This window comes from Apodemus sylvaticus, chromosome 3 (assembly GCF_947179515.1).
Source record: "Apodemus sylvaticus chromosome 3, mApoSyl1.1, whole genome shotgun sequence".
In the NCBI taxonomy this organism is placed as follows: Eukaryota; Metazoa; Chordata; class Mammalia; order Rodentia; family Muridae; genus Apodemus; species Apodemus sylvaticus.
Genome location: NC_067474.1, coordinates 136,584,661 through 136,611,156, shown reverse-complemented (window position 1 = coordinate 136,611,156; position 26,496 = coordinate 136,584,661). Strand labels below are relative to the sequence as shown.

The 26,496-nt window shown below is 44.3% G+C and overlaps 1 protein-coding gene across 4 annotated transcripts; it reads left to right on the top strand.

Annotated features, from left to right (window-relative positions):
- On the top strand, positions 1 to 26,489 carry Cap1 (cyclase associated actin cytoskeleton regulatory protein 1). Of its 4 annotated transcripts, none has more exons than XM_052177251.1 (13): positions 1 to 213; positions 13,376 to 13,499; positions 14,349 to 14,449; positions 16,138 to 16,215; positions 17,910 to 18,053; positions 18,136 to 18,221; positions 20,245 to 20,350; positions 20,780 to 20,957; positions 23,222 to 23,406; positions 23,580 to 23,703; positions 23,839 to 23,921; positions 24,235 to 24,378; positions 25,344 to 26,489. In XM_052177251.1, exons 2-13 carry the CDS (start codon positions 13,388 to 13,390, stop codon positions 25,425 to 25,427), a joined length of 1,425 nt encoding a protein of 474 aa, XP_052033211.1. In that variant the 5' UTR covers positions 1 to 213; positions 13,376 to 13,387; the 3' UTR covers positions 25,428 to 26,489. The 4 variants fall into 4 exon arrangements, with proteins under 4 accessions (XP_052033211.1, XP_052033210.1, XP_052033209.1 ...); XM_052177250.1 differs by having other exon boundaries at positions 13,373 to 13,499; XM_052177249.1 differs by having other exon boundaries at positions 1 to 232.
- Positions 26,490 to 26,496: the final 7 nt, after the last annotated feature.

Here is a 26,496-nt window from a genome sequence, read left to right as displayed (position 1 = left end):
CTCCTAGGCCAGATTCTCTCTCCGGTGGCGGGGAATGAGGGCGGAGTCACGAGCCGAGCGGCCAAACTTCTTCCTCCCTCCGGGGCTAGCGTTACAGCCCGTGGCTCATTTCCGGTGGGGGTGCCGCGCCCAGTGAGGGCCCGGAAGTGGGTCGCGCGAAGACCGCTGGGCGGTTCTTGCCGGAAGTGGAGAGCGGCTGATCGCAGTCCGGAGGTGAGGCGGAACTCTTAAGGTGAGGGTTGGTGGTTGGTTAAGGATTGGGGTGGTCTTTGGGGCCCACCGGGTCCTGGCCGTTGGTAACGGCCTTGTTAGCTTACGTGCGTTTGAGGAGTCCTGGTGAAAGGGCCGGGGTTGGGGCCCTTCGGCCATCCGGGCTCCTGGGTGCGGTCTCTTGAGGTGGGGCTGGGGTACCAGATTGAGCCGGGAGGTCCTGGGGAAGCCACTGTCTCCTTGATTTCGTAGTTCTGCCTATCAGCCTCCGCGGGGGTCCGATTCCTAAAGGCATCCTAACAAACTGAATGGAACCTGTGAGACCTTAGGATTTTCTTCTGACCAGGTCTTGTTCCCATTGCTCAGATGGGTAACTTGATCTCGGAGAAAAGAATCTGGTTTTAGAGAGAGGTTTCTAGTCTCAGATCCTTCCCATAGTCATTTCCTTGGAGCCTCTCTAACTTTCGATCTGGCCAGCTGCAGGTTAAAGGCTATTTGGTATGTAGAACTAAAAAAAAAAAAAAAGTTAAAATCTTGGAATGCCTGTTCAAATTTAACGTAGGCTTAGTAAGCCCTGTGTTTACATTCCGTGAGCTCCCCTTACTCTCAGACCGTCCCTGTTAACTCGGAATCCAAGCAAACTTTATGGGAGGTTCTGTCCACTTCTGGATCTGAAGTCAGATGATTCAGCTTGGGTCTGGCACAGTTGCCAAGTGTCTGTAGCCGTAGGATTGCTGTGTTTATTCTGTGATGGCAATATGCAAGATTTTGTCGAATACAGCTTTGAAAAGTCTAGTCCTTGCCCCCTTCGAGTTAACAGTGAAAGACAGTTAAGAAATAGTTACAAATGTGGTGAGGGTGCTGGGGAAGGATGCGGCAAGGGAGTCAGAGACGTTTTGAAAGATCAAGAGGGGGATGAGAATATATTAGATAGAGGCTAGTTAGTATCAGAACTAGCTATAGTCAGCTATAGTTCTTTGCACTGCTGTCCCTTGAAGCGAAAATCCAGGGTCAGGACAGCATGTTCATCATCTGCCAAGCATGTATTGGGCCTCAGTATGTGTGAACACAGATTAGGCGCTTAGCCCTTGTGGTGTGGAATACACTTGTTCTCTTGTGGGGTGTACTGTATGGGAGGGGCCGGCATATTGGGGTGGCTGAGTGTGCACTGTGTGAGCACAGAGCCACTGAGAACAGGAGAAATATCTGAGGCACACTTGTAGGCAGAAGTGAGGGACATAGTGCTTCAAGATTCCCTTAGGCATATAATGAGCCTAGGAGATGGATTTCTAGGCAGAGTCCTGTAGGGGGAGAGGTATAGAGACCTAGGCATGTGAAAGACCAAGTGATTAGTCAGCCTTGTTGCGGTTCCAGTATTACTTGGAGAAGTGGAGAAAATGAGAGGTTGTGGAGTCAAATAGGGAGGTCCTTGGAAGCATGCTAAAGAATTTAGATTTTTAGCTTGGAAGCTATGGGGATACTTTGAAGGGTTTTCCCACTTGGCAGAATGGGAAGGGACCAGACACTAGAGTAGACCAATATTTAAAAGCTGTTGCTGTGTCATGGCTTGAGCTGGAGAGGGGAAGTGGAAATGACCGAGAGGGGCTGTGTTTGAGTAGTGTTAAACCGGAGTCCTGGCCATATGTGGTAATATGTGTCTGTAATGTCAGCACCTAGAGTTTGAGGCAGGAGAATCATGAGCTGGAGCTTGGGGCAGATATCAAGGCTGGAATCCAAGGAACTGAAGGCTTGTTATTTATAGGGGTGAAGAAATAGTTGTACTCTAGAAATTGCTGCTGATCTGGCTTAATATACTGTCTGTACCATTCAGATAAGGATTATAAAAGGTTCATTGGAAAGAGAAGTAAAATTGTGAAGTGACAAAGAAAAAAATCTAGAGCCTTCTGGATATTAGACGCTCTAGGCACAGATGTGTAATGTGGTGATCTAGTCAGGGCAAATTGCTAAGGTGTGGAAGAAGAGGGTTTGTTTGGTCTGTACTGCTTAGAGAACTACTCAGGCCTGGAGTTTGGTAGGAACTGGGAGTGGGGTGGGGTATCTGACAGGTTGTTTGAGGTTTTGCATGTCTTAATCGGAATGTGTTTGGATTTTATTTTGTAGCTGTCCGTTTGCTAATTGAGTTGCAGTAGGTCAGCATGCAGGACTTCCTGTGGACACTTCCTACTTTGCAGAAATACTCAGTAGGTCAACAGAGCATAATTAATGGTGCAGAGAAGTTTAATAAAATTGGTAGCAGTGGAAATACTTTAGAGTGTAACTCAACTCTGCAGACCAAGTGGTACGTACTGGAGACTTCTCCGAGTGTAACTGGCCTTGAGGAGGCAGTGGTCGAGAAATGTTTCCATCCTGAGGGTGCATGAATTTTCTTTTTTTTTTTTTAACCAGAGGCTAACTGGTTTAAAAGAATGACTTTATTTTTGCTTTCTGTGAAACTATAAGTACAGACTTCATTTTGCTTAAAAAAGCAAATGCAAAGTGTTATTGGAAGTAAAACCTTTGGCTTGAAATTTAATGCTGAAATTTGAAACTTGAGGGCTATGCACTGTATCTTACCAATGATTGTGATTATTTCTTTAAATATCATCAGTTTGTCTACCGTTCACCTGTCTTTTCTACCTACCGCTCCAGCTTCTGTACCATAGTGAATCTTTTAAAGTTCTTGAAAGCAAAGTTTTAACACTTTTGTCCATTATTCTCATAATCCCAAAGAATCAAGTCTAAATTTCTTTTCCAACTTACCAGTCCTCCACAATTAGACTTTATAAGTTGTGTTGTGCTGGGTTGTGCTGTATTGTATTGTATTGTTTCATTTCCTTTTGGAAGTGTTCAACCCAGGTCCTTGTGCTTGCTTGTCTGCCAATGAGCCGGAGCATGGCCCCACTCAGACACTTGCCTAAATTAATTTCCAGACTTGACTTTCTAATTTAGATCAGCATTTTATGTGAGTCATTTATCCTTCCCTTATGCTTCTTATATTAGACCAGGGTTTTTTTTCTTTCTTTTTTTTCTTTCCAGTTTTGGCACAGTTGACATTTGGGGCTGTCCTGTAAGATGGTTGGCAGCATCCCTGGCCTCTATCCATTGGATGCTGGTAGCACTTCCTCAGTCGTGATAGCCAAAAATGTCTTGAGACATTGCAAATGTTTTCTGAAGGAAAAAATTTCTCCTGGTGAAGAACTGCTTAAGAAAACTTGCGTAGGTGGGTTGGGGAGATGGCTTATAATATAAAGGCTCCTGCTGCTATCCCTGGTTCTCACATGGTGGAAGGAGAGAACTGACTTCTGCATGTTGTCCTCTGACCTCTACCCACGCCCTGTAGCATGTAGGCGTCCCGCACACAATAAATAAGTGTAATAGAAAACATGGCTCTGTTTCTCCTGGGTTTCAGTTCCTCAGCTGACATCTCTGAGGAGGCCCTGGAGCTGCACTTAGCACGGGGTATGGCACATTGTAAACACTGTACTCTAATGAATAAATCATTTGTTTTCATTGAGACACTGGGAAGTTATTGTGCTTCTGAGGAAGTCCTCGCCTCCCTCTTAAGACCCCTGATTCACTTACTTTTCTTTTTAACGTTTATTTTTTGTTTTATGTATACATACATCTCAAGAGCACGTATGTACACAATCTTCATGCTGGTTACCATGGAGGCCAGGAGAAGGAACTGGAGTTACAAATGGTTCAAACTGCCTGGTTTGGGGCTGAGAACCTCAGGGTCTTTTCTGAGAGCAGCAGCTGCTCATGACCACTGAGCCATCTCTCCAACACCTGACTCTCGATCGTTTAATAGACAAAGACAAAGGCCGATGATTGTCAGGAACTGGCAGCAAAGTTTGTGTTAGTTACCTGGCAGGTTAGCAGATTTGTCTCTTCCTGATATTATGTATATGTAGACTCCTGCCTTGTTCATGTTCATATTGCTAGCACTTAGCTTGCTTGGGTTTAGTGGCTGGGGATTACAGAGTTGATAGTCTTGTAGTTTCTTCCTTTAAATTAATATGACTTTAGCATTCACCATAAAACTTTCTTCTTGATATACCGTTATGTAAACCCAATTAAAAAAAAAAGTCAAAGCTCTAAAAATGTTCCTCCACTGCAGTGCTGCTTTGTTGCTATTAGTAGACATGTGCCAAACTTTTCCATTTGGCTGGAAAATAGTTGAAATGTTTAATGGCAGGAGTAAGCAGCCTTGCTATTTTTGTTTGAGGTTTTTTTTGGGGGGGGGGGAGGAGAGTGTTTTTAGCTCTTTTCTTCCTCCAGAGGCCATTACAACTCCTATATTTAAATTAATTATAGACTTAGAATCACAGATCTTTTCATATCTATAGTTGTAGCTGAATCATGGCTAAAGATGGATATCATCTTTGAAAATATCTTTGTGAGTTGGAAAGGCTGTTCTATTAAAGCACTCATCTAGGCAGAAATCAGCAGTGCAGTTGTTAGTTACACAGTATAGACACAGGGAAGTAACAAAGGCCTGCTGAATATTCATAATACTCCTCAGTCTAAGGGAGAGAGGATTCATAGCCACACAGTTATCTGTTAGTCCCAGACCATTGAAACAGCTGGTTCCCAAGTCTGACTTCAGCCTAGGTGAGATTGCTTGTTTCACCTCACACTCCTGGAGTGTCAGATAGAGGACCGTTGCGGAACGGAATAGGAGACAAGCCCTGATATTGACTTGGCTTCCCTTCCCTCCCTAAAAGATAGGCCTTTCTTTTCTCTTTTAATCTAATCCTCGGATGGCAGTGACTTGGGCACTAAATGTCATTGGTTTCATCAGTGAAACCAAAGTCTTAGGGGAGAACAGTGGCTCCTGATTTGGGTTAGATTTAGATGACATCTTTACAGAGTTGATTCTTTGGTTTCTGGGTTAAGCCAGCTGTCTTACGATTTCTGTTGTAACACACACTGTGACCAAAAAAAAAACAAAACAAAAACACAAAAAAAACCCAAAAACCAAGTTGGGGAGGAAAGGGTTTATTTGGCTTACACTTCCACAACACTGTTCATCATTGAAGGAAGTCAGGCCAGGAGCAGGGCAGGAGCAGGGCAGGAGCTTATCCGGAGGGGTGCTGCTTACTGGCTTGCTTCCCACACCTTGCTCAGCCTGCCTATAGAACCCAGGACCACTTGCCCAGGAATGGCACCACCCACAATGGCCTGGACTTCCCACAGTGATCACAAATTAAGAAGATGCCTTACAGCTGGATCTTACAGAGGCATTTTTTTTTCTCCATTGAGGGGCTTCTTTCTCTGATAGTTCTAGCTTGTGTCAAGTTGACATAAAACCAACCAGAACAAGTCTACATGTAGCTATTTCCTGTTAGCATGTCTAGAGCCTAGAGCTAAGAATTTCTATATTACTAGGAATAGAACTAACTAATATATATAGCTTTGTGGTAGCTTGAAAGAGACACCCCAGGAGCTAGTGTTCTCCCCATCCCCCAGTCCCTTTTGAAATTGGGTCTCAATATGTAGACCAGCTGGCCTCTGCTTCCTGGGTGCTGGATTAAAGGTGTGTTTCTTTTCTTTCATTCTAAAACACTATACTTCTATGTCAAAGTTTAGAAAAAAATGGGACTTTGCTGATGACTTTATAATGTGCTAGCTATTGTAAATCTTACCCTTCAGGGTTTTTTCCCCCACTCAGTCCATTTAGCTGTTCCCCATAATTAGGAGCCCAACGTACATTCACTATAGATGGGTGGATAGATATGTAACACTGCAGCGAATATCTTCATATTATCACTTTCAGGACATTATGATAGTGTACTTTCTTAGGATAAAATCTCAACAGGCTTACAAAGATAAGTCCAAGAAAGCATTTTTTTTCTTTTTCCCTCTTTCTTTCTCATTTTCTCTTTTTTTGTTAGGTTTTGTTTTGTTTTGGGGGATCAGGGTTCTTTGTGTGGCCCTGGCTGTGTCACTCTGTAGGCCAGGCTGTTCTTGAACTCAGAGACCCACCTGCCTCTGCCTTCCAAGTGCTGGGATTAAAGGCATGCACCACCACTGCCCAGACAAGAGAAGAATTTTAAGGTCAGTTGGTTTATTAAGAATATAGGCTGACTTGGACAGTTGTTTTCATTTCCGTTTTATAGGAATTGATGACTTAGAACGTCCATGGGATAAAATAGAAACCATTTCTCACTCCTGGCTTATGGCCTCTTGTGTTGTGACCAGAGTTTTAGTAACCCAGCCTGTGGCCTTCTGCATGAGTTAATGAATAGTAAGAGGTTGTTGAACTGAAGAGATTGAGAGGTTGCTAGTTGCTGACATAGCTCAGTGGCATAGTGTCTGTAGCATGTACAAGGTCAGGCTGTGGGTTCTCTCCCTAGTACCACAGAATGCAGAATGATGAAAACAAAACAGTTTTGCAAGGGTCTTGAGCCATGTCTAGTTTTTCTTGGTTTTGGACTGCAAAAGAAGTTGCTGGAGACTCAAGCTCATTGTTTCCTTGTACCCGCACGGTGATGTCATGAAGCTTTTCTTGCCAGTGACTGGTGAACATTATTTCCAGTCTTGATCCGTTCCCAGGCTGTCTTTCTAAATACTTACTGGACATTTTTATTTAGAGTCTTCATTTTTTCTTCAGACTCTGTACATCTAAAGCAGACATCATCTTTTTGCTGTAACTAGAACCTGCTGCCCCCTTGATGTCATCATTGTTGTAAGGCTCCATACTTGTAACCCTAGAATTGCCCTTCTCTCCCTTCTGAATGCTGTAGTGCTTTCAGTCAGGGCCACAGTTACCCCTGTTCTCTGTCTGCTTCACACTCGTGTGCCCTCCAAGGGCAGAGCTGAGAGCAGTGGGTGGAAGTTGCAGGGAGGCAAATTTGCCTCCATATAAGGAATACTTTGAGCTGTCTGAATAGAAATGGGCTGTCTCAGAAGTCTAGGGTTCTCTGTCCCTGAAGGTGCTTGATCACAGGCTGCCCAGCTAATTGTTAAGAATGTTGAAGGAACTATTCTGGCATCAAATGGAGCTTTTATAAGGTGATTTCTACAGTTACTTTTAATCCTGGGAAGCTGATTCTATGGAAGGTAGCCTTGCCTCTCCCCTTTTAGGCAGGGAAACTATTTCATCCTTAAAAAAAAAATCCCAACTCTTAATTCAAGTGCTAGTTCCTTAGTTGCCTAAAAGGAGATTGATTGTAGGCTAATTGATGGTTTTCAGTCACCAATTATTGTAGATTTTTTTGTTTGAAATATCATTTCGATGAGTTGGGCATGGTAGCACGTCTTTAATCCCAGCACTCCAGGCAGAAGCAAGCAGGTCTCTATAAATTCGAAGCCAGCAGATCTACACAGTGAATTCTGTGCCAGCCAATGCCGCTTAGTAAGTCCCTGTTCCCCCTACCCCCAAAGTTTTTTGTAGTAGCCTTCATCTTTTCCTGTGCATTTTGGAGTAGCTAAATAGGAGAACAACCTTACAGACCCTGATATTTACCCTTCATTCAAATCCTATTGTTTACCAAATAGTACTTGTAAATGCTTTGCCTTCTGTCATCTGTATTCCTGTTTTCATTTCCATCATTGCATCAATCCAGACATTAGCTGGCTTTTCTAGGATATCTGACCCAGCTTGCTTAGCCAGCCTTATTTCCATGCATTCTAGACTTGTTTTTTATATTTTTAAAGCATAGTCTATTAGTTTTTAAAAGGATTTATTTTTAATTTTATTATTTTTGAGAAAAGACCTTACTCTGTAGCTCTTGCTGGAAGTCACTATATAGACCAGGCTGTTTCAAACTCACATAGAGCTTGCCGCCACCGTCCCCACCCCTCCCCCAAATATATGTATGTGTGTGTGCATGTGGGCTTGGAGAAATGACTCAGTTTATTCCCCCCCCCCACACACACACACTATTTTTTTTTAGATTTATTTATATGTATATGAATACCCTGTATATGTATATGAATACACTCAGACACGCCAGGATAGGGCATCAGATCCTATTACAGATGGTTATGAGCCACCAAGTGGTTGCTGGGATTTGAACTCGAGTTCTGGAAGAGCAGTCAGTGCTCTTAACCCCTGAGTCACTCTCCAGCCCCCACCCCCACCCCCCTATTGAGTCAGAGTTTCTTGGTGTAGCCCTGGCTCTTTGGGAACTCACTCTTTAGACCAGGCTGACCTCCAACTCAGATCCACCTGCCTCTGCCTCCCAAGTGTTGAAATCAAAGATGTGCACTACTGCTGCCCAGCTAAAATTATTTTTTTTAATTAAAGAAAACTTTATTTATAGTGTGTATAAGATGAGGATGGCTTGCTGGAATTGGTTTGTTTCCTGGGTTGTAAGTCCTGGGTATTGAACTCAGGTTATCAGGCTTGGAGGCTTGTACTTTTACATTCTGTGCTATATTACCCTAAAATGACATGCTCTAATAAGCAAAACTATTTCTGTGTGTTACTTAGTTTTAAGATATCTATACAGTAATGTGATTTGTGCCTGAAAAACAGCATTATTTTCAGGTGGAGATTGTTTGTAAGATTTTACAAAAACAAGCAAAGAATTTTAAGAAGGAGAAAGAAACATCCCACAGAGTTGTCCGGAGGAAAAGAGGCCAGGCCCAGTTTAGATATCAGTGGGAAGGGCCCCTGTTAATTTCCTAATGCTGGTTTTACAAAGACAAGCCATGATCACTGCCCTAGGGTGTGATCTAGGCAGATTGCCTGTTGGTTCTTTATTTTATCTCTCTCTCCCTCCCCCCTCTCTGTCTGTCTGTCTGTCTGTCTGTCTTGTCTGTCTGTCTGTCTCTCTCTGTCTGTCACTCTCTGTCTCTCTCTGTCTCTGTCTTTCTCTCTCTTTCTCCCTCTACCTATCGATCTATCTTTCATGTGTGTTCATCCATCTGTTCATCCGTCTGCCCATGTCTGTGCAGACAATGCTTCTGTGCAGAAACATGGAGGTGAAAGGACAACTTGCAGGAGTTTTTTCCTCTTTGTGAGGGTTCCTGGGCTCTAACTTGGGGTCTTATGCTCAGTGGCAGGTATCCTTATATGGTGAGCTATCTCATACCTGTATATAATGAGCTAGCTCACCCACCCCTGCTTGTTGCTTCTTAAGTGATCTTCAGCCTCTGGTGGTAGAGATAAGTGGCACGGCATCATGGAAGTACATAAATGGAGGTAGGTGGTCTCTTCCTGAGACGTAAAGGACAATAAGAGTTCCTGAGGTGGGGCAGATAGCTTAATAAGGGAAAGAAGACATGGCTTTTTATGGAAATGCATGTAACTTGTTGCTGAAGCATAGGTGGCTGAGAGGTCAGACCAGGTGAGGATAGGTGATAGGTTATGGGCCGGGCAATAGTGCAGTAAGGGAAAGCTCATGATGTATAAAACCTGTTGACTAGAGTTTGAGTCTGGAACCCACGTTGGAAAAAAAGTCCAGTTGAATGCTGGGGTGCATATCTATAATTTAACCAAAGATCACATACACAGTGCAACCTCAAAAAAAAAAAAAAAAAAAAAACGCATAGGATCCCTGCCCCAAAACAAGGTAGAAAGAGAGAGTCAACACATGAAAAGTTGTTCTCTGCATCCCCCATGTCCACACCACCTACACAAGATTTAAAAAATATACATCTTAATTATATTTGCATTTGACATGGCTGAAGAAAGGGTATGCTGCTGAATTTAGGGGAGACTAGCTAGGAAGTGACAACAGCTTAAGGGAATTGTTTCCCTCTTTTGTTTTGTTTTGTTTTTGTCTTTTTTTTGTTTGTTTGTTTTTCTTTTTATGTTAGAATCAGGATGAAGGCAAGGCACATCTATTCTTGAGGTATACCAAATAAAGCCTGTAGATGTGTTTATTCAAGGCAGTGTCTCATGCAGCATCTAGGAGGGATAGACAGGAGGATCCAGAGTTTTGAGGCCGTCCTGTCTGTGTGAGACCCTGTCTCTACAAAACGGGACAACAGAAAGACCACTCTTGTTCACTGTATTATGGCTGAGAGTTTCTAGGTTATTAGCTTGGGCAATTATTTGCCTGCCAGCAGTGCTGGACCACTGAGAGGGTATGGAGAGGCCTTGGGAGAGCAGTGCTGGGGAAGGTGAGGAATTGTATTTCAGGTGGAGGTGCCTTTGGGACAGCCAGTTTTGAATGTCTAAATGGAAGCTGGATCTAAGATTCTGAGCCCCAGAAGCATGGCTTGACTTGAGATTGCTGCTCTGAGGTCTTTAATGGATAGGGGCTTGCAAGCAGGTTGGATGTGTTTCCATAGTAACAGCAGTTGAGGGCTAGGGAGAAGTGGACACAATCACCCTGAGAGTGTGTAGGGTAAGAAGAGGTGTGTCTTGCTGGAAGTGGTGGCTCACACTTGTAACCTGAGCTCTGGGGAGGAAAGAGGCGTATTGCTTGGTTTGTCCTCAGCCCCTTTGCTTTTGGACATTCTTTCCCGTAACCTATGAAATCCCACACTATTCCCACAAAACAAAAAAAAAAAAAAAACAAGGACAACCCCAAAGCCCTGGTCACTGCTCTATATTTGGTTAGTGGTAGGAGGAGATTAGCTATAAATGGTAGTTTTATATCCAGGTGAGGTGGTTCATACCTATATTTTTAGCACATGAGAGGTAGAAACAGGAGGAATTGGAATTTAGCATCATCTTTAGCAACTTGGGAATTAGAGGAGGGTTTATTTTTTTAAATTATGTGTATTTGTATGAGTATCTGCATGTAAACATAAGTGTCCCCAGAGGCCATAAGTCATTTTTAGATCCCCTAGAGTTGGACTTATTAGGTGATGGTGAGTTCTCTGAAGTGGGTCCTCTAGGAACAGAACTCAGGTCCTCTAAGGCGTTTGTTTTTCCCATTGATGCATCTTTTCAGCCCCTAAAACTATTATTATTAAACTTTTAAAATCTGTTGTTAGGGCAGGAGAGATGGAGACCCCAGAGCAGCAATCTCAAGTCAAGCCATGCTTCTGGGGCTCAGAATCCAGCTTCCATTTAGACATCCAAACCTGGCTGTCCCAAAGGCCTCCAACTGAAATACAATTCCTCATCTTCCCAGCACTGCTCTCAGTGGTTCAGAGCAGACCTGAGTGCAATTTATCCACCCATACATGATGGGTGGGCTCACAGATGTCTGTAGCTTCAGTTCCAGGATTCCAGCTTCTGTGGGACGCCCATATATTTAAGATACACAGACCTACTTGTAAGCGAAAACCCATTCATGTAAAATCTAAATAAATCTTAAGATAAAATGACTTTAGTTTTCTTAGCTGTGGTAGCATGTACGGTCCTACACAGTTTGTATGGTATTTTCTGTGTTAGCGCTGGCCTTACTGCCTGCCTTTATGTGTGACAGAGCATGTTAATGTAGCAGAACTGAGTGCTTTGCATGGATGGTAACATTGGGATTTAGTTCCCCTAGATTTATAGTGTGGATTACATGTGAGTCTGCACTGGTCAGTACCCAGAATGGATCAAAGAAGCAGAATGTATATTGCTGGATGGTCTTGCTGTCCCAGATCTGTTTCCCTTGTGAGTAGGAGTAGACCTAGAGGTTCCTGCTGCTGCTTCAGCTCAGGAAATAGAAAAGTTGGTTTCTCACGATTATTATTATTATTTTTATCCCCACTGGCACTCTTAAATAACATTCGGTAACAAGTGACTGGATTCAGAGAGATAGGACCTGCACGTAGAGAAGAATGAACAGAGATTGTATTGTCTGGTGAACTGCTTATCTCCTGCACAGGGAGGCTAAAGTGGAAGACTGAGATACTCTGGCGCGTTATCTATCATTTTGGGGAAGATTCGTAGGAGTCACTGAGTCCAGTCAGCTTCAGTTGAATTACCTTATGTTTTGATGAATCTGACTCTAAGTCAAGGCTTTAACTGAAATTCTACAATCACAGTTTCCTTGTACAGGTACTGATAGGTAATGATTCACACTTGGGTGTGGAGTCCAAGCAACTGTCAGGACCCTTGTTCTTCTGTGGTTTCATAATGTGTGTAGGTTCATAAATAAATACTGTACACCTTCAGCCTTACCTGCCTGGTAGTTAGTGGTCTAGAAGGACGAGTAGAGTGGGGCCAGCTTAGGTAACCAGCCTTTCTCCTCTGCAGGAGCTTGCTCTCTAGCATCTTAGACCGAGAGTGAGTGGGCTGGTTCAGGTAAGGCACTCTCTAAAGTGTGTAGAAGCTTCCAGGTCTGGGGTCTCCTTGGCTGCACACACAGACCCCACCCATTCTCTTTCGAGCTCGGCTCAGATGGCAGCTTCCTGATACCCTTATCTGATCTCCCAGCTGATGCATGCAGCCCGGCTCTGAGACTCCACGTCACTCTATCTGCGGCTTCCGTCACCTTCAGCTTTTTCCCTGTTTGTTTGGTGGCTATTAGTATATAAGTTAAATACCCTCTCCCCACTCTCGGTAAGAAGTTAGTGAGGATAGTATTTGTTCTGGTATGTGATGTTCCACTGCAGACAGGAAGTTGGGGTGGGGTGGAAAACACTCAGAGGTTTGAATATTGGCTTCTGTGGTAACTATTGTGTGACTAGAGATAAGTCATTAAATATCATTAAAAATTAGATTTCTATCTTTAAGTGTATAGTAATTGATTGAGGGTGTGACTCAGTGGTAGAGTGTTTAACCTAACTTTTTTTTTTTTTTTTTTTTGGGTATTTTCGAGACAGGGTTTCTCTGTGTAGTCCTGGCTGTCATGGAACTCACTCTGTAGACCAGGCTGGCCTTGAACTCAGAAATCTGCCTGCCTCTGCCTCCCAAGTGCTGGGATTAAAGGCGTGCGCCACCACCGCCCGGCTTAACCTAACTTTGATGAAGACCTGGGCTAAACCTCCCATCCCCTTTTACTATTGTAATTATCCCAAGTAGTTGTAGAGAAGTTTAACCTGAGAAAATATGTATGGCCTACTTTGTAAATTCTAAACTCCTACACAAATATTTGTTAGTATATACTAAGTCCTCAAGTATTTGAATAAGATTTGCATTAGCAAACACTTTTTCCTGAGTAGTTTTCTTATTTAATGAGGCCTGCATGGTTTTGCAAATGCTCTAGATGACTTTCCCCTGTATTTTATTACTAAATTACCCTGTTCCACAGAATTGGCATCCTCTTCACCTTATGGAGGTATAATATTAAAATAACATAAGACATTTGATCTGTTTCAGCAGGTGGACCACATTATGGCTGACATGCAAAATCTTGTAGAAAGATTGGAGAGGGCAGTGGGCCGCCTGGAGGCCGTGTCACATACTTCTGACATGCACTGTGGTTATGGAGACAGTCCTTCAAAAGGTAAGCCAGACCCAGTGGGGTGCTCTGTGACCCCTGCCTGGTTTCTCTGTCCTGGTGAACTTTCTTCTTTGGAACTCACCTCCTAGACTTAATGTAGGTAGCTCATCTCCTGCAAACAGATAAGGAAGGAAGTGACTTAGTGACTTAGTACAGGCCTCCCTGTGGTTAAGTAATTTTAACGAAAGAACTTCCTGCTTGTGTGGTGTTTCCTGCCCTTTGTTTAGCAGAATGACTCTAGTCATTCTGCCAAATGACAAGTGATACTAATTTTTTCTCTCTAAGTGATTTGGGAAATTATCCATTTTGCCTAAACCCTAGCCATACATAGAATGTTAGAGATGAAAGGGATCTTGTAGTATCTTTATGTTTATTTTCAATTTAAAGATGAAGAACGTTAAGCTCAGAGAGTAAGGATGTCAGTTAGTGGTGGGATTAGAGACAGAATTTGACTGCCCGGCTCCTGTCTAGTTTTCTGTGCACTGGGTCTCACTGGCTCTCCACTTTCAAGAAACATCTTCTGTCTGGGGACACGGCTCATTGGGTTTAAAGGCTTGCCGTACAAGCTTGAGGACCTGAGATAGATCCACAGAGCCAACCCTCTTAACGCTGAACACAGTCGCATGTGTCTATAAGCCCAAGGACATGCTGGAAGCTCGTGGGCTGCTTAGCCAGGTGTGTGCAGTAGTGAACAAGAAGGGATGCAGCGGCAGAGCAGAAGGCAGGAAGGACGACCCCTGACGTTGTCCCCTGATGACCACATAAGTGCCGGTGCACATCACTCTCGTCTTGATTTTTAGTCCTTCTGGTGCATGACGGATTCTTCCTGTTGTGTGTGTTTGCCTTCCCCAGGAGCAGTTCCGTATGTGCAAGCATTTGACTCGCTGCTTGCCAATCCTGTGGCAGAGTACTTGAAGATGAGTAAGGAGATTGGGGGAGACGTGCAGAAACACGTAAGGATGTGGGGTCTTTCCTTTTCCTTCCTATCTAATGGCTGGAAACTTTTCTGCACATCTCCTTCACCCTCAGCGTAGGGGTCCCCTAGGAGCCCCTGACTCCTTTTCTTCTACCTTCATTGGTCCAGGAACAGAAATGGGGTTCATTTTTGTAGGCCTCCTGTTTTACTACATATTCTGTGTGTTTCTTTTATGACAAAGCTTGTTTGGTCATAAAATACAGCTGTTTTCATCTTTGGGGTGGAGAAGTCTCACCTTGCAGTCTAATTTTAATGTTATGTAACCAAGTGGATGGTGGCTTAGTCAAAAGACTCAGTCTCATGACTTAGCATCTGTAAAGCCGTGGATGGTAGTTATTAGTTATGCTAATATGGATTACTTTCCCATTTAGCGCCCCCCTCCCGTGAGAATGGAGTAGGCAATGACAGATGCCTGTCCTCCTACTTCCCTTCATGTTCTGCCTCCTACACTGTCACCACCACCTGCAGCCCACTCTCACAGACACTTTGTATCTCTTCTGGGGCCCAGCACCTTTTTGCTGGTGCACTGGATGATCATTTATAAACAGTAACCATATTTAGGATCTTTCTAACTGACCCCTAGCCCCTTAGACACTGTCTGAGAGGAGTGAGCTCTGTGGAGCAGTGCTGGGACTTTCCATTGGGTGGGGAATGGTGGTATATTTTTTTACCTCAGACAATTGTATAAGATTTGAAAAAGAATTTAAGCAACCTTTTAAAAATTTTTTTATTGTGTCTGGCTGTTTTCCCTACATACATGTCCACATACCAGTTGTGAGCATACTTTCCAGAGGCCAGAAGAGGACATTGAATCCCCTAGAAGTAGACTTACAAATGCTGTGAGCCATGATGGATGCTGGGAACCAACTTGAGTCCTTTGGAAGAACAGCTGGTGTTCTTAACTGCTGAGTCCTTTCCAGCCCATTGAAAAAAATTTTTTAAACATATGTCACTTTTATCTCTGAAAGTACAAATCCAGCTACAATGTGGTAGCTCCTGCCTGTCATCCTAGTCCTGGGAGACTATGGCAGGAGGATGTCACACTTAAAGACCCTGTCTTAAAACATCAAAAAGTAAAATAAGGACCTGGAGGGATGCTCTTGCAGATGGCTTGAACTCTTTTTCCCAGCACCCACTTCAGATGCTTCACAGCAGTTTACTGCTCCAGTTCAGGGGATCTGACACCCTCTGCTGGATCTGCACAGAGACACATGAATAAAAATAAAAGTACATTTAAACAAATTTTACTTGGGACTGGGATATATCATTACCTCAGTGGTAGAATATTTTTTGTACCATTCATAGAGCCTTGGATTCTATCCCTAGCACCTCAAAAAACAAACAAACCTACAAGCTCCTCCCCCCTACCCCCCTCCCCCTAAATAACCTCAAACAGATAGATCCCAAAGTACTTCATATGAACTCACTAACTTGCCTTTACCTAAGACGGGTTATCTTCATTTCCAGCTCTGGCTGTTTGTCCTTGACAGTTCCAACGAGGACAGTAGTGAATGGGATTCTGGTATCAGTCCTGGAACTCTGGAATGCATGAGGCAGACAGCATGGAGGGCTTGGACATCTCCAGGGTCTGTGGATGTAGAAGTTTCAGGTCATACTTACATGTCATGTGTCATGGACAGCAGATTGTTTTTTTTCCCCCCTCAGGCGGAGATGGTCCACACAGGCCTGAAGTTGGAGCGAGCTCTCCTGGTCACAGCTTCTCAGTGCCAGCAGCCAGCTGGTGTAAGTTCACTAGATAGTTTGCTCTGATGCTCACAGCAAACAGAAATTCCAAGAGGCTGTCACAACATGCTACAATAACACACAGTAATGTACAGACATGAAAGCAACCTCAAGTGCCCCGTGGGACTGTGTCTTGGGTAGTTACCCGTCCCCAGGGACTTTTTGTTTTCTGCCATTCTGTCCATTACTTTAGTTGCCCCCGGGACATAGCTGCTTCTGTCAGGAAGTGAAGGCAGCTGGTGTTTGACGGGCAGCAGAGCTGTGGTGGGGATCCTCAGCCTTGGAAACTGGGGTTCTCTCCACCCTTTCCCTTCTTTTTAACTGCACTCTTACTTCAACGTTTTCTGCTACCTGAGATGGAAAGTTAAGCTAGAGAAATGAGAGCATTCTCAGAAGGAAAGAGTATTAGCGAGTCGCAGGCTTTCCTGGTCACACAAGATGCTAACTCAAGTCTTCCTGCTAAGGCTGGAATAAATAAAGAAAATTCCTGATCCTTGTCGCGCCTGAGTCAGTGAAAACAATGCAGACAATTGAAATGTCTGTCTTGAGTTAGGAGAGTATTTTATCTCAGTCTTTTCTCTAAGTTCATACTTTCCCAGATGAATAAACCGGCTGAGACATTGTCATGTTTTAGACTAAGGTTAGCAAAACCACAGACTGCAGGCCGATCTTATCTTCCTCCTGTGTATGGAAATAAAGTTTTTTGGAGAACAAATACTCACTGAATAGTACTTTAGAGGAGTTTTCACACTTGTTGTTAGACTGTGCACACAGGACCTGAGAGCTGACATGGTTAGGAAACCTGGCTTTGAAGGGAGGACCAAAAACTGGGAGCACAACGCTCAAATACTTGCTAAGTGGCTTTGAATGGGAGCATCACGGACTGCATTTGAATCACCAGATCCCTACTCAGCAGCTGCTGTGTGGCTCAGAGTGCATTGAGGACAAAGGAGAACTCAGACAAAGCCCTGACCTTTGAAAGGTTAACAGAAAAACAAGCACCAGGTTTGGTAGTATACCTTTAATACTAGCATTTGGTAAGTGAGACAGAAATCAGGAGGAGTTAAAGTCATCCTCGGCTACATAAAGAGCAGCCTGGACTGCACGAGACCCTGTCTTACAGAGAAACAAGGGAAAGGAAAGGAAGGACATACATGGGTCTGGGGATAGTTTGCAGTGTTGTGGTAAGGTATCCAGATTGGCTGTATTGACATATGATACAGAAGCTTGTGGCAGCTGGGGCAAAAAGCTGTCACACGAGGCTAAAAGCTCATGAAGCATTTAGATAAGTGGAGAAAGAACACAAGGAACAGAAATAAGCTGTATCTTCTATTAGTGGTCAGAAAAGAGACAAGTGGCCTGAATGGAGGGAGGGGCGTTTCTGGTATAGAATATAGGTCCTGAACACAGTCTTCTTTATGCAGAGGAAGAATATGAGCAATATCTTAGTCATATGAGTCAAGGTGGGGTGGATACAAACTTTACCTTAGTGATTCCCATTGCCAGGTCTTTGGGTACATGGTTATAATTTCAACAATTGGGAGCTGAGGCAGGAGTATTCTGGATTCTAGGCTACATAGAATATTGTCCCTATAAACTGAAGAGGGGAAACGCTTGCCTTCAGAGTCAGCAGTTGATCTGCATATGTAGGCTTTTTAGAAATACTAACCATGGTCCTGTCTCATCTCTCCTAGAATAAACTTTCTGATTTGTTGGCACCTATCTCGGAGCAGATCCAAGAAGTTATAACCTTCCGGGAGAAGAACCGAGGCAGCAAGTTTTTTAATCATCTATCAGCTGTCAGTGAAAGCATCCAGGCCCTGGGCTGGGTGGCTCTGGTAAGAGGGAAGGGAGGGTGTGAGCAGGGAAGGAGATATGGCTGCAGAGGCTCTCTATCACTAGCTGCTTCTTCCTCCACAGGCTTTGAAACCTGGCCCCTTTGTGAAAGAGATGCTTGATGCAGCCATGTTTTACACAAACCGAGTCCTCAAGGAGTACAGAGATGTGTGAGTCTAGCCTTTCCCCAGGGGGGCAGGGCAAATGTAGCGCTTACCTCCTGGAGTGGCCTCTTGCTGGTCTTCTAGCTCCAAGGCTGTTTGATGGAAACTTGGTTGATCCCAACTCATAGAAACTGCATTTGCAAGCAGGAAACATTTTTGCTTCCATTTCTTTGTCCACTCTGAATGTCAAGTGCTCTTCAGTTTCCTAGTCCTTACCCTCCCATGTTTAGGGGGTTATGTTGGAGGTAATATGGATTAATGCTCTTTAAGTTGGCTTTTAAAAAAATTACTGTATTATTATTGTTGTTGTTGTTGTTTTATGGGTTTTTTTTTTTTTTTTTTTTACTTGGGTGTAAATCTATGCACTGTGTGTATGCATGGTGCCTTCAGAAGCCAGAAGAGAGCTTTGGATCCTCCGAAACTGGAGTTACAGATCTTGTGAGATGCCATGTGGGTGCTAGGAATTGACCCCCAGTCCCCTGGAAGAGCAGCCACTGCTCTTAACTACGGAGCCATCTCTCCAGATCTTTAAGTTGCTCGTTTGTTTGTTCTTCTGTTGCTGTGACTCAATGGTGCTGTGGCAAAGGGGTCACTCAGCCTTAAGGAGAAACTTACCTTGTATATTCACCTGTGCAGGAAATGAGGCTGCCTAGCCAGGACTGGTAGGAAGAAAGAGTCATTGTGTTCTAACCACACAATCATGCTTGTCTTAAATGACTTGTCCACTGCTAATTTTGAATTGGAGTAACTCTAGTTACTTAGCTCTGTAACTATCCAGCATCATTGGTCAGCAGACATTTGTTGAAGCTGTGTAAGAAATAAGCCTTCATTTGTGTGTAATGTGTCCTACAATACCACACACTTATAAAAATCCTTGTAGATGTCTGGAATTACACATACTCTGTTTGGAATTTACCCTATCATTTTATAGCTATAGGTCTTGGGCTAAGTAATCACAGAACCTTCCAGCTAACATTTAGACAGAGAAGGATTACGCTAGACACATGCAGTATATCTTCTATAATAAATGCTGATTGTTGCCCCCCTTCTCTTTATGTTTTTTTTTTTTTGTTTGTTTTTGTTTTTTGTTTTTTGAGACAGGGTTTCTCTGTGTGTAGCCCTGGCTGTCCTGGAACTTAATCTGTAGACCAGGCTGGCTTTCAGTCTGCCTGCTTCTGTCTCCTGAGTGCTGGGATTAAAGGTGTGTGCCACTATTGCACAGCTGATTAAAGAAACACCTTTAGCTGGGAGCGTATTTTGACACAGGCACTGGGCTCATGGAGTCTCTCAGTCCCATGGCAATGCTTCACTAATCTTGGTTTTACTGTAGCTTCCTACACAAATAGTCTTTTTAATAACTTTGCTATTAGGTTCTGCTTGTGGTGTATTTTGGGGGAAAAATGGTCTTAACAAAAACATTGATAAACACTGCTGTCAAAGATAAACATGTAACCCAGTGTCCCTGCTCTGCTGGAGTTTGGTCAAATTAGGATAAGAGAGGAAGGTTTTTGTTTTTTTGTTTGCTTGTTTGTTTTGAGACAGGGTCTCTCTACATAGCCCTGGCTGTCCTGTCCTGGAACTTACTCTGTAGACCAGGCTGGGCTGGCCTCAAACTCAGACATCCACCTCCTCTTCCTCCCAAGCGCTGGAATCAAGGTGTGCACTGCCTTGGCCAGCTTGCTTTTTAAACTTGCTTTTCTGAGAGGCTAGAGAGCTGGCTAAGCAGGTATGAGCCTGCCTGCTCCTGGGGAGGACCCTGCTCTGATTCCCAACCCCCACAAGCATCTCCAGTCAGGGGATCCAACACCCTACCCTGGCCTCCTTGACATTAGGCAAGCACGTGAATAGAGATCTACTTGTAGGCAAAGCACCCATACATATAAACTAATTAAACAAATACTTTTGACAATAGGGAAGCTGCCACTGAGCAGAGCCTAAGAACGCTACAGCAGGAGGATGTGAGTCGGTGGGCGGGCAGGAGGGCTCTGGAGTGACTGCCGTGTGTAAAGTCCTTTCTTAATTTTTGCAGGGATAAGAAGCATGTTGACTGGGTCCGAGCTTATTTGAGTATATGGACGGAGTTGCAGGCTTACATCAAGGAGTTTCATACCACTGGCCTGGCCTGGAGCAAGACGGTTAGTGAATCTTCCTCTCTAACTCTTCCTCTCTCCAGGATAGGATCCACCAGCTTCTCAGACTTAAATCACCAAGGCCAGAAAAGGAATGCTGTGCAGATGGTCCAGCAGTTAAGAGCTCTGGCTAATCTGTTAGAGGACCTGGTTCGATTCCTTGTGCCCACAGGGCAGCTCACAATTGTCTATAACTCCAATACCCCCTTCTATCCTCCTTAACTACCAGGTGCACCTGTGGGACATGGACATGCATGTACAAAATACTCATAGACATTAAAATAAAAGAATAAGTTAAAGTAAATTTAAAAAAATACAAAGATAGATCCCTATTATAAATTAACAAGCTAAATGCTATAATAAACAGCCCACAGCAAATAAAGAAAACTGCAGAGGATAAGGAGTATATGACTGTATTCTTGCATTTCTGTTCAGGGGCCTGTGGCAAAAGAACTGAGTGGATTGCCATCTGGACCCTCTGTGGGATCGGGCCCACCTCCTCCCCCACCGGGCCCCCCTCCTCCCCCAGTCCCTACCAGTTCTGGCTCTGACGACTCTGCCTCACGATCAGCACTGTTTGCACAGATTAATCAGGGCGAAAGCATCACACATGGTGAGTATTTTGGCATGGACAGTTAGTTGTTAAAGCAAATGGTTTCCATTAGACTTCATCAACCAGACAGTAGTCTAAACCAGAACCCTGGCTTGCGTGTGGGAACATTCATTTGCGTGTGTCACTTGCCTTCAAGTTACCCAAAGGGATATCAAACTTGAATTAAGCTTGATGACTGACAGGCCAGTGAGATGGTTCAGTAAGTAAAGAGATGTTTGTAGGCCAAGCCTGGTAGGTTCTGAGTTCAGGCTCTGGAAGCCACAAAAATGAAGAAAACCTGAGTGTAGCTTTGTCTGTCTTCTCGCCTCAGTGTACCCTAGCCTGAGTTCTTCCTGTCTTCAGTAATAACTTTCAGTAAAAGAGCAACTGGCTCAGTGGGTTAAGGTGCACAGCCTGATTGTTGATTTCGGTTTGACCCCTGAGACCCACTTGGTGGCAGGAGAGCTGGAGCTCCTGCAAGTTGTCCTCTGTCTACCCTCTACCCTGCAGCAAAGTCATGACTAACAAGTAGACATTGAATATGTGTAGTGACAGGGAAGTCATTAAGTAGCAGGTACAGGGCGCCTTCTTAGCCAGCTCACAGTGCTGGCAGTTTTCACGGAGCCTGTGGCACAGTTCCACGTGGTCTCTGAAGTCATTGTGTTGGGATGCTACTTTCTCAGGATGTATGCTTGTCACGTGGGAAGTTTGCCAAATAGGGACCTACTGATATAGAAAAAGTAGACACGTCTATACCTCACTGATGGAATTCTTACTTGACTAAGAATGTGTGCTGTTATTTATAGTAGCCAGGTAGTGGTGTAATTAGGGAAATAGTCAGCGTTAAGGGAAATGGCTGTTAACTGTGGTATATCCTCTTGATAGGATACTGTACAGCCATGAGATAGACATTCTCCAACAAAGGAACCAGGTAATGGTTAAGGCAGTATTAGATATAACTACTACCTCTTAGAGCAGCTGTGGGTCTCCAGCCCCATGGGATAAGGCGGATCTCACTGGCCCCTTCACAAAACAGCTCCTACCTCCAAAACCAAATGTCTTACAACAAGAAGCAGTAGTAGAGTTAAAACTGGCACTCAGTTTTGCTTTATGCAGTCAGCCTATTTACTGTGTAATTTTTCAAAAAAAAGAAAAAAGTTAAAATGAAAAAGGGTTTTTTTTTCTTTTTGGGGGCAGAGGTCAGGTGCCATGTTTCTTTTCCTTCCCTTTTATTATTTTTTTAAAAGCTTTTTAAATTTATTTTACTTGTATGAATTGAGTACACTGTAGCTGTCTTCAGACACACGAGAAGAGGGCATCAGATCCCATTACAGATGGTTGTGAGCCACCATGTGGTTGCTGGGAATTGAACTCAGGAAGAACTGTCAGTGCTCTTAACTACTGAGCCATCTCTCCAGCCCCGAGAAAGAATTTTTTTTTCTTTTTTTTTTTTAATTCGATATAATTTATTTACATTTCAAATGATTTCCCCTTTTCTAGCCCCCCCCCCACTCCCCGAAAGTCCCGTAAGCCCCCTTCTCTTCCCCTGTCCTCCCATCCACCTTTTTTTTTTTAAATTGAGTATAAATTAAGTAGATCAAATTTGCTAACACTCGGTATGACTGTAACCAAATGAAAGAGTATGAGTGGAGAGTAGGCGGCCGAAGAGACCCAGTAAACAGCCTCTTACCTGAGCTCCTGTGAGCACTGATGAAACTCAGTGTCCACACAGAGAGGGGAAGGAGCAGGGCACTTGTGGGAGGAAGGGGCTGGCAGGAGTGGAAGGGGAGCAAGAGAAGGTAATGGGGTGACTGAGCAGACATATTCTATCCGAGTATGAACAATGACAGTGGAGCACAGTGGTGTGTGTAATCCATACCTGCTCAGAGGAAGGGAGGAAACGCCGAGTTAGGTTAGGAAGGTTAGCTTTTTTTCCTCACTGAATTTTCTTCACGGTGATGTACTTTTCCCTTTTTATTACATACATTCTGTGTGTATATACCTTTCTAGATCTATTTTTGTGCATTTACATATCCTTGCTTCTTCCTCATCTTCAACACACACACTGTTTTTTTTTTTTTTAAATAAAACCTTATAATTCAGAGGACAAGAAATACCATAAAAGCAGTTCTCCAAAGCTGTTTTGCAAGATGGTCTCTCAAGAGCTTGAGTTCTTGCTTTGAAGTTTCTGCTAAGGACTAGTAATAGCAGACCTTGTTTATTGCCTCAGCCCAAAGCTCTGGGATGCAGAGCGGGAGCGAGGTAGCTGTGGTGTGTTCTTCCAGCCCTGAAACATGTATCTGATGACATGAAGACTCACAAGAACCCTGCCCTGAAAGCTCAGAGTGGTCCAGTTCGGAGCGGCCCCAAACCCTTCTCTGCACCTAAACCCCAAACGAGCCCCTCCCCCAAACCAGCCACAAAGAAGGAACCAGCTCTGCTGGAACTGGAAGGCAAGAAGTGGAGAGTGGTGAGTCAAAGGAGCCTGGATTCTGGGAAGGGGATAGGAAGAAGGCTTTAAGCAGAGCTTAGCTGACAAGTGCCGGGTTCTGGCTTTTGGTGGGAGAACAAAGGTTTGGGATAAGGCATTGTTTTTGCTGACGTGTGCTTTGTGGTAAGAATCCTGGGATGTGTCTTCATCAGGAAAACCAGGAGAATGTTTCCAACCTGGTGATTGAGGACACTGAGCTGAAGCAGGTGGCTTATATCTACAAGTGTGTCAATACAACATTGCAAATCAAGGGCAAAATTAACTCCATTACAGTAGGTGAGTCCAGTCCCCCTTGCTGCCCTAGGCAGGTTCTGACCTGCAGAGAGGGTTAGAGCCACTTTCCATATCTTTGCAAATTCTTATACTACTTTGCTTTTCAGTCCCACTGCTGACCTGCTTCCTTTCTTCTAGATAACTGTAAGAAGCTGGGCCTGGTGTTTGATGACGTGGTGGGCATTGTGGAGATAATCAATAGTAGGGATGTCAAAGTTCAGGTAACTTGATGTCTTGGCTTCTCCTTTTAGTCCCTGAAGAATTAATTGAGAGAGAGACAGCAGACTCGCAGATGTTCCTTGGGCAGGAATCTGATTCTCCAGAGTCTGTAAGCTGAGCTACTTTGGATGTGGCAGAAGTTGGCTCTTTAAGGAAACTCTTTCCAGGACCTGGCCCATCCCGTCCCCAGTTTTTAATATCTGGTGTGCACTGCGGTTCTTGTGAAGTAGCGCGATCACTTAAACCAGTGGGTACTCTCTGCAGCTTAGTCTGCGCATAGTGCTGGAACTCAGTTGTCTTTTTCCTTTTCTGCAGGTGATGGGAAAAGTGCCAACCATTTCCATTAACAAAACAGACGGCTGCCATGCTTACCTGAGCAAGAACTCCCTGGACTGTGAGATAGTCAGTGCCAAATCTTCTGAGATGAACGTCCTCATTCCTACAGAAGGCGGTGATTTTGTAAGTTTTCTTCCCTTCCTTTCCTTGCCTATCCTTCCTTCTACAGTGTCTCTTGTATCCCAAGCTGGCCTGGAACTCACTGGTGATGTCCTGCCTCTGCCTCTATCTAAGTGCTGAGATACAGCCATGTAGCACAGGACTGTTTGTGCTGTCGGTCTCTGTGCAGGCTAGGCAAGCACTCTTCCCACTAAGCTATATCCCTGTGGTATATGACATTAAAACAGAGTAAGCTGGGACTGTTGGTAGACATCTGTATTCCCTGTAGGGTAAACCACACAGCCCAGGTAGGCCTCAAACTCAGACTCTGCCTACTCTGTCTCAGACAACTGAAACAGGACCGAAAACTTAGTGAATTAGAGAAAACTATTGGTGGATATTTGGCATTCTACAGCTAAGTCCCAACAGCAGTGCACAGAGAAGCCAGCTGGTTCTATGAATGGGGCTTCAGAGTGAGGGTCATTCCTGCCTTTCCTAGTTCACTAAGAGTACGAGTGCTGTCCCCCCAGTCAGGCTTTTGTCTAGAGCTAAGTCTGTCCAGGACCACAGATCACTCAACAGGGAACAGTGCACACGCAGAGCAGCATGGCTGGGGAGTTTAAGCTTGCCTCACTCCATGTGTGTGCCTAGTGTCTAAGGTCAGAGGGCACCGGGTCACCTGGGACTGGAATTACAAATGGTTCTGAGCCTCCACATGGGTAGCGCAAGTTAAGAGCAAGTGCTCTCTCTTTCTCTTTTTTTAAAAGAGTTATTTATTTTATGTATGTGAGTACACTGTCACTCTCTTCAGACACACCAAAATAGGCATCTGATCCTATTACAGATGTGGTTGCTGGGAATTGAACTCAGGACCTCTGGAAGACCTTAAGTGCTCTTAACCACTCAGCCATCTCTCCAGCCCAAGCAAGTGCTCCTAACCACTGAACCATCTCTCCAGCCCCATCAACCTGTTACTTCTTTTTTTGCAGAACGAGTACCCAGTCCCCGAGCAGTTCAAGACCCTGTGGAATGGACAGAAGTTGGTCACCACAGTGACGGAAATCGCTGGATAAGCGAATGCCTGGGTCCTGTGCCCTCTCCCTTCGCACCATGGGATACATCTGTATGGAGACGGTTCTTTTCTAGATTTCCTCTACCTTTCTGCTCTTAAACTGCTTCTCTGCTCTGAGAAGCCCAGCTACCTGCCTTCACTGAAATATACCTCAGGCTGAGAGGGGCGGGACAGCGGGTCAGTGGATCTTCACCGGAAGGCGCAGCTTCTCCGTATCAGCGCAGCTGCACCACGGTCTGAGCTTATGGAGCTGCAGGCCCGGATTGGGGCACTGAAGCTTTCAGCTTTGGGGGTCATTCTACCAACAAACAGTCCTTGAGGGTTCAAACATCCTGGAAACAAACATCAGAATGCATACTATTCTCCTAACAGGGAGCATGGGATAGCAGGAGCCAGGGATTCTATTAGGTTCTAACCAATCTAGGTTTTCATTGTTGACAAGTGAGGCCAGGGTTGCACTTGACCAAAAGCTAAGGATTGTCACCCAGCATTCCAAGCAGGCTTGTTTCCTAAAAGCATCCTTCATTTGCATTCCATCCTGGGTCAGCACCAACCACAACATAGCAGGCATTCCGCTTGCAGCTGCAGTACAGTAGCAGTACCCTTTTTTGAGGAAAAAAGTCTTAAACCCTTCCACCCCCTGGGATAACTGCCTTGATTCCCATGGGGAACAGCTTAAAAAAAAAAGGGTCAAAAACCAACACAGCATTCCAAGGAGTCTGGTGTCCTTCTTTCCTGCCAGATGACTGTCACCGCCCCTCTCTCTGTGTGCCACTCAGCAGCTTAGGGGCTCTGCAGGAACCTGACTAGGACTACAGCCTCCACTGCAGCTGCTGAGGTCTTGATTTACACCAGAATCTTGCACAGCATTAGTACCGCAAATCCCAGTTCTCCCTCTAGGACACACTGACCAAAATATGCAACCTTTTTTTTTTTTTTTTTGATGGGAAAAGAGGAAGAGAGATTGTCCTGTGACTTCTGCCCATTACCTGAGGCCTGTGGAAATAAACCTTTATGTACTTAAAATTATACAGAAAATAGAATAAAGTTAATACCAAACTTGTTTAGTT

Coding starts and splice junctions, on each gene's coding strand:
- Cap1 (XM_052177251.1), top strand. CDS start 13,388: ATGGCTGACATGCAAAATCTTGTAGAAAGATTGGAGAGGGCAGTGGGC. Junction 20,351..20,779: donor GCCTGGCCTGGAGCAAGACG/GTTAGTGAATCT, acceptor ATTTCTGTTCAG/GGGCCTGTGGCAAAAGAACT. Junction 23,704..23,838: donor AATTAACTCCATTACAGTAG/GTGAGTCCAGTC, acceptor CCTTTCTTCTAG/ATAACTGTAAGAAGCTGGGC.